This window comes from Buceros rhinoceros, unplaced genomic scaffold (genome assembly GCF_000710305.1).
Source record: "Buceros rhinoceros silvestris isolate BGI_N320 unplaced genomic scaffold, ASM71030v1 scaffold10307, whole genome shotgun sequence".
NCBI classification, from domain to species: domain Eukaryota; kingdom Metazoa; phylum Chordata; class Aves; order Bucerotiformes; family Bucerotidae; genus Buceros; species Buceros rhinoceros.
In genome coordinates this window covers 35,991-43,837 of record NW_010420443.1, presented here as the reverse complement: position 1 = coordinate 43,837, position 7,847 = coordinate 35,991, and the positions used below count along the sequence as shown (strand labels likewise).

General features: G+C 43.8%; 1 protein-coding gene across 1 annotated transcript in view; it reads left to right on the top strand.

The window, feature by feature from the left end:
• RAD54L2 (RAD54-like 2 (S. cerevisiae)) overlaps positions 1–7,847 on the top strand; it is a 42,018-nt gene that overhangs the window by 4,805 nt on the left and 29,366 nt on the right. The window contains exon 2 of the mRNA XM_010139311.1: positions 3,923–3,936. Coding sequence (XP_010137613.1) covers positions 3,923–3,936 — 14 coding nt within the window. The remainder of the gene's footprint in view (positions 1–3,922; positions 3,937–7,847) is intronic.

The following is a 7,847-nucleotide window of genomic DNA, read 5'->3' as shown; positions in this document are numbered from 1 at the left end:
AGAGAGGAAAGGCTTTGATATAAATCTGTTCGTTTAGCAAGCTCCTCCTGCTCGTATACACGAATCTTTGCCTTTCCTCTGGAGTTGTTATTATAAATCAGGTCTTGTTATACTCACCTGTATGAAACTGAGAGTCAGAGGAAAAGTGTGGAGACAGTCTCCTGAATAATTCCCTGCTACCTGATTGCCTGTTCTGTATCATTTTATATCCAGATTTAGGAAGGTCCATACTGCTGGAGGAAAAATTAAAAAAGGGGGAGGTGCTGTTAGAAAGTAATTTACCTGCACTTTTTGCTTGAATTGGATGGTCCTGCTTGTATTGGTGAATGGAGATTAGTCCCAGCAACCTGAAATATTCCTGCCTTCTACCTTTGACCAGACTGCACACTATTTTCTTTTATGAGACACTAGTTTTAAGTTGTCCTCCCTATCTACTAGAAAAAGAAATGCATTCCTGAAGAAGAGGAGCAGCAAGTACGTAGTTATTTCTCTAATGTCTCAACTCCTTTTAGAAAGCAGATTTTCACAGCTCTGTCTTTGGGAGGTATCGAGGGTAGATGGGCATCCCAAGGTCGAGGCAGCCTCAGAGACTAGAGCTGCTGTTTGAGGAACGCTTTGATGAGATGCTTCCATCTGCTGCAGTATATGGGCACGGTAGACTTGATTTCTGCTTGCTTTTTGCCTCAGACTGGTGATACATGTGCTTTGATCTCTTGTCCTTGTTTAGCCAGAGGAAACGTGCAGGATACTCAGAGTGAGCGTGGAGTGGAGAGGAGAGGAGGCTCTTTTGCTTGATTGAAAGTGGATGAGTCAGAAAAAAACTGTGGAAAGAAACAAAAGTCAGGACTTCCCTAAATCTAGAAAAGCACTGAAGACCATCATGAGGGTTCCTTTAATTTTAAGCTCTGCTGTATTCTGTGTGTACGTATGCCAGGGTGGTGGGTGCCAGTAAGTAATAATCCTATCATTTACTCTGCAAGTTACTGTTTACAAAGCGCAAGATGGATTTCCTGGGGGGAAGGGAAGAGTGGTCGATTGACATCATTCCTTTTTTCCTTCTTGGTGGACTCTCCTATCTTGATTCTTCTATATTGGTGACTTGTGGCTGGATGCAGCTCCCTGTAGAGTCCTCCAGTACCATTTGTAAGGAAACGAGAAGGGCATACCCTGGGTGGTGGAGGAAGCAAATCTCCTCACCAGTAGGTTTGTTGCCTCCACAATGGTCCTGATCTCTGTGAGCCTGGGAAGCCAAACCTGAACTTCCATGTACCTCTGTGCACTTTGCTGTTCTTAAGCAACCAGGCAGATTTTAACGCTTGTGGTGACCTTTCGTAGCCTGTGTTCCAAACCAATAATTGCATGCAAAGAGGATGGAGACTGCGGTGTCACAGAGGTACAAAAGTAATCACTGCATGTGAAAGAATTTACTTGTGAATTAATATCCTGCATGTTGGCACATGTTTAGACTTTATGAAATTGTTATGGGGAGCTGCATTACCTCAGAAAAATTATCCTTACAGATCAGAGTGTCTAAATACCCTTTATCATACGTGTGCGGACTGTGGAGTTCAACCTCAAGTCAGCTGGTTGTGGGTAACTCAGCAAATGTGTGTCTATCTGCAGATATTGGATGCATTCCTCAGATGACTGCTGTAACTAAGTTGTTGAGGGGTTTTCGTTGTTTTCTCGGCTCCTGAAAGATATAAGAGCATCTTCGAAGTTGCTTGCTCTCCACCTCCTCAGATCTTCCATTTGAGATTTGTGTTGGTTCCCTAAGACCCAGAAAGTTAGGAGCTGGCTGGCTTCTGTTTCCTCAGTCCAGCTGAATAAAATACCAAAGGTACAGTTAGCGTTGGAGGTGAACAGAGACTGGATACCAGCACTTGCAGTTCTAGCAGCCCTGGTTACTGAGTGATGCAGGCAGGTTACACTGAAAGTGCAGGGAAGAAGGTTTGCCCCTCCTTTAGGCAAAAGCCGTACTGTTTTCTCTGGGAACTTCACTTTGTGACAGAAGGCTGCATGTTTTACCCATTATTTTTATTCTGGCAGTTTCCCTGTGGTACAGCCTGTCTCTCAGAACAAACGGAGTTTCTGTGTGCAGTCAGAGGGATTTGGACCTGCCCAGCATGTGTACCCAGCACGTTGTATGGGAGCTGCTACTGCTTGTGCAGACCCCGTGGCACCAGCCAGCTCGCGCGAAGTGGCTTTACTGGACTCACTAAATGATGACATTAAAAAAAAAAAAATCCTCTTGGGAGCTTTGCTGAGAACAGCCAGTACTGCACGCTTTGTTAGCTCCCTTTCTGCCAAACCTGGAGCTGCAAATCGCCTTGCAGGGCATTTTGTCTGTGCTGGGGCGGTTTTGGTTGCCAGAAGGTGATAGAGGCAGGTGGAATTCCCTTGTCTACAGGCTGTTTGCCCCTAAGTCTGGGAGCAGTAGAGGAAGGAAACAGGGATGGAGGAGCGTGTGGAAGAAGTGGAGCGTAGGCTTTGGGGGGCATTATTGACTGTTTCCAGCATTTTAACTAACCCTGTGAACTAGGTTATTCTCAGCGGGGTGAGGTGTGGCTTGAGGCTGCTGTGGGAAGGAAGGATGAGTTCCTGACAGTGCTGTCCCCTCAGCCCCCTTCGCAGGGAGTTACAGACTGACGATGTTGCGGGTCACCTTTCACCTTCTCCGGAGCCTTTCGCCATCTGCCTGCTCTGTCCGAAAGTGCAGACTCTTTCCTGGTCTCCTCTGCTTATCCTAAGCAGCAGGAAGCTCCAGTTTTGTGCCTCCTCTTCCTCCCTCCTGGGCTCTCTGACAGTGGCTTCCTTTTTGAGAAGGTGGCACAAAGTCTGCCGTAGTCAGTGTTATATAACTGGGAGTAATGACTTGCTTTACTGCTTTAAAAGGAGGTGATGACGCCAGAGCTCTGCTTCCTTCAGACCCGCCGACTGCTCACCGGGACTGGCTGATCTCCTGAAATGATGTGGTATTAGAACTAGCGACACTTTTCTCCCTCTTTTCTCCCTCCCTCCCTTTGATCTATTGCGTATGATGGGATACAAAATAGAAATCCTTCGATGCGGTTCAAGAACAGCCCACATCCAGGGCTCTGCATTTCCTGTTTATATGTACACATATTTTTTCAAATGTTTTTTTTTTTTTTTTTTTTTTTTTTTTTTTTTTTTTTTTTTTTTTTTTTTTTTTTTTTTTTTTTTTTTTTTTTACCTGTAGCTACATGCTCCCATTCTTAAAGCTGCCCCAAACGTGAGAGTAGCATGAGCACATGGGGAGCAGGGTGAGTGAGCCAGCGGTTATTAGCTGAACAAAGAATTGCTCCGAGTCTTCCTCGGAGAGGAGAAGTATCTCATTTCTTCTGCTTTTCTGATAGGCTTTGCAGGATGTGGGGATTGTGCTTTATTGGCCAAACCCTGGGTTTTCTCTTTTCACAAAGCAACCAGCGAATCTCTGACAAAGGACAGTCACACTTCCTTCTCTGTCACATTTGTTACTGTTTTCCCTGTGAACATTTTCAGCAGCCAGCTGTGTACTGCACCTAATCACTGCTAATACTCCATCAGCGCACCCTCTGAAGCCGGGGTGAAATCACAAGGAAACTAATTAGCAAATTAGTAATGTGGTATTTTCCCTCCCAAACAGGTAAGGAGTGGCAAAGTGACTTTGCCAAGGTCACCTGGTGATGGAGCCAAAGTGAAAATCCTTGCTTTACATTTTAGGCAGCACCCCTTTTACTTCCAAATGTAGTAGGTGAAACACTCCTCTGTTTTGCTTTTAAGTTTAGACTACACAAGGGGTCCTTATTTTAATTTTTCCTTAATATATCTGGTATTGTGCTGCTTTTAAGGGCTGGTTAAATCAAATGTGCATGTAGCTGTATGTTGTACAGGTATAATATTTTTAACCAAGAAGAGGCAGCAAGTTTGGAAGGAGTATTAACTATTCTTAAGATTTTGAAACACAGTATCACATCATAGTTACTTGCTTTATTTGTCATTTTAATTTCCTGCTTAGGCTTTATAGAAAACTGCAGCACTGAACTTTCACGAGTGTCTGGCTCATCGTTTGGATCAAGTTTTTTTATGCAATACTGGTTTTTTATTTTAAAGTAGTTCGTGCTGCAGATGTTGAGAATGTCTTGTTCACGTTTTCTTCAACATGCAGTTCGCTGGCTTAGTCTCAAAAACATTCTAAGTAGGAGTCAGAAGACATTATTTTCACTTGGAAATATGCAGATAAGAATGAGACAGGAGATACCTACAAGATAAAATCTTTTTGGACTAGGTGAACAGAAACATCTAGTTTAAATCTCTGTCAAAACAAATTTTGCAATTAAAACCTCTGTAGGTAATCTGCACCAATGTAAAATATTTCAATACTTGAACTCTTAGAAACAGTTTTAAAATGGCACTATTTTGTACTCAGCTTGTCATTTATGTCAAATTTGCACTTAGATGAAAACTGGAATGAAATTAAAGCTGTGCAAAATCACTCTTCTGTGGTGCACAAATGCATTGTGGCGTCAGCAGCAGCAGAAATGCACCAAGTTATAGGAAGAGATGAGTGTCAGCTTCTGATTATAACTACGAGAGTAACTTAAAGGATTTAGCTTTGATTAAGGTGGTGATAAGTATCTATGATATAAATCCTTTGACTCAAAATCATTCCATCTTGTCTAATAACAGCTTGGTTTTCTCATACAGTTAAACCACCTTTGAAAGCCCGGGACGGAAGTCTGAAGCAGTTTATGCTTTGCCACAGTGACAGTCTGAAAAGCATTTGCAGAAGGAAGTGCGTTTCATTGCTACCTGTATTTTGTGTGATTACATTTTTCTTACATTACACACAGCTTCCCTCCCAGTTATAGTTTAGATGAGGGTGGGAAGGAAAATAAACCAAGACTTATGTGAATACAAATAAAATGAGAAAAAACAGATTGATCAAATTTTTATGCCTTACAGTTCAGACCAGAGCTCTCTAAAGTCAATGGAGAGGCTTCTCTGTCTTTCCATGGTTGGTTTAGATCTTACTCAGGAAGAGTTCTTATTTACAGTACAATGTTTTTAAAAAATTATTCTCAAAGCCCAGCAATACTAAGTTGCCAACAAATAGCATTGAGGAGTTTGAGTTTGATTCCATCTGAATGGTTTTTAGGTGGATAAACACCACGTGATACCATAACCAACTCAAATCTTATACTCTTGTGTGTTTTCCATGTTGCTAAAACATGGAAAATGGGACAGGGAAAGTGGCCTTAATGATATCTGTGTGTGCTGCTAGCAGCTGATAATCAAGAGTGAAATTTGGCTGTCAAGCCTAGTTTGTGTTTAATAATTTACAAACAATTCAGATTTGTAGGCAGCTTCTCTGCTTGTTGGAGATCAGCAGAGTGTGCAGAAGTGGCTGGTGGATGTGGATCATGTCTGTGAGAAAGCCGCGGGATGAGGAAGGGACTGCACAGCCAGTGCAGAGCAGTTGAGGATGGGCAAGGAAGGTCTCTTCTGTTCCACAGGGCAGAGATGAGAGTGAACAACACAAAGGGCAGTCACTGGAGAGAAGGGAATCACTCTAGCTTGCAGGGACTAAGAGCATGGTGGTACGTTATGGATCCAGTGCTGCTCACCTGCGCTGCGCTTGATGGGCTTGGATCAGGTCAATGCTGAGCAGTCCCAGAGCTGCTCAGCCTGCAGAGCTCAGCAAGGGGAGCAGTGGGCTGAGAAAACAAGTTCCAGGTGGAGAACAGACATGGGGATGGGGAAGGAGAGTCACTTGTGATGTTTCAGGATATTTTGTTGACACTTTTTAGTTGAACTGAGTTTAATTGGATTCCCCAATCCCTCCCATGCCCCCCATCTCCAGCGTTCTTGCTCTACAGAGGAGCTAGCATCCTAAACATGTTTATGATCGAGCTTCTCGCATGTGTGGGCAAATTTAGGTGTGAGTTTTAACTGCTATGAATTTACAGTCCTCAGGGATGCTGAAAAGAGTCGACAGCTGAATAAAAACCGTGTTCCAAAGGGCCTTTTCCTTGATACTCGATGAAAATACAAACTTTGTCGTGGTTTTTTTTAACAGGGGAATCTCCTACGTTGTTTTGCCAGGGAATCCTCTCAAGTGACAGCAGTTTCTTGAGATGCCTGTTCTGATGTATAGCACAGTTGTACAATTGCAAAGAGCCTTCAAAGACTGAGTGTGCGGTAGGTGAAGTGTGATAGCTAGGTAAGGTTTCAGACCCTGCAGGGGAAGGAGAACGTTCTTCCTTAGGGGCAAAGCTGGCCTCACCAAAAAGCTGTTCAGTAAATACAAATCTCTACAAGATCTAAACAAGATTACCTGCCGTGAGGAGACCGTTTTGTAACCGGGCTGTTTCTGGCAGATCTACCACTTGGCTGTGTGAATACAGATTTATCATGGCTCACAGGGATGGCCTCACCATCTGAGGTTGTTGGCTACTGGGAGTAGAAAAGCTAGGAAAATTCCTCACCATTTTGCACACTAAGGTGAAGAAGGAAATTCCCTTTTTATTACTGCGTGCAGAAGGACAGGTATAGGTCGCCTGTTCCCTGCAGTGTATCAAACATCCATTTTCCTCATGCCTGACTGCTATAATAAGCATGCCTTGGAAAGTACCCAGTTGTATTTACACAAATGCTGGTCTTTAAAATCTTGCTTCCCAGTTTTGTGAATCCATTAGGTCAGATGCTAAGGATATGTTTGGTTATTTATTGCAACCCTGCAAAGTCCTTATAAGGCCTGCTGCCCCATCCTCAGCTATGTCCTTTTTTTTAATATATTTGTCCCTCTTTTCCCCGTTGGTAAACACTGTATGTTCTTGTGTACCAGCCAGGCTATTTGAACCTGTGACATAGGCAAAAGGCTGTCATGTTGCTGGGCTTCTTAATTTTAATACAGTTCATCTTTTCTTTGTTAAAATGCTCTGGCTCTAATTATGAAAGTAGCATCTTGGGTTTGTTTCAAAGTTGCGGTGTACCCTGAAGCAACAAGGATATTTTGATGGTAGCAAGTGTTTGCTGTGCCCTACCACCGTCTCACATGGAAGGTCTAATAAAACTGGCTGGAGTCACACAGAGGGTGAGTGGGCTCTGCCCTGGCTGTGTTTGCAGACCCTTAGCTCAACCTTTACTGTTGCGAGTGCAGCTCCTTGTCCTGGGGTCTTGTGGATCTGTGCCAGGGCTGCCCAGACACAGCCTGCCCCAGGCTTCTTGTGCCCGTTTTGGTTCTCCTGACTCTTACCAGCTGTTTCAAGAGCTGACTTTCAAGATCTGACTTCATTATGTGGACAAACGCTCGCTAAGAGTGAGCAGATTTCATTACCTGACTGCCAGCCTAGATTTGCTGTTTGTTACCGGTACTGGGTATGCTAGTGAAGGGAATCAGGTGTGGAAAAAGTCTGTGTAGCATTGCAGGAGGTGAGACATGATGGTTAAGCCTTCAGGGGTTCAACCACAGCTTTAAAGTACTTGTTCTCTCCTGTACTTACTTACTCTCTCTTGTGCAGGTGGGTGATGGGGAGGAAGGCTGGCTTGCAACAACCTGGTACTCCAAAACTTCTGACAGGTTGTTTCCTAAACACTGAGAAGTCTCATTCCTAGTCCATTTGCTGCACTGAGAGCCTTCTGCAGCCTAGCAGGGCTGTACGAGCCTCTGATTTAACAGCGGACAGGATGCATGTTACTGTGCAAACAGGTTACCAGCCTGCGTCGAATTGCTCAGGTTTCCTCTCAGTTGTTCAGGGTTCTTGGAAGTTAGCAGGCACCATGCAAATAGTTCATAAAATCACAGATACAAAGATTGTTTCCAAAGCCAAAAAGCCTGAGCTTCT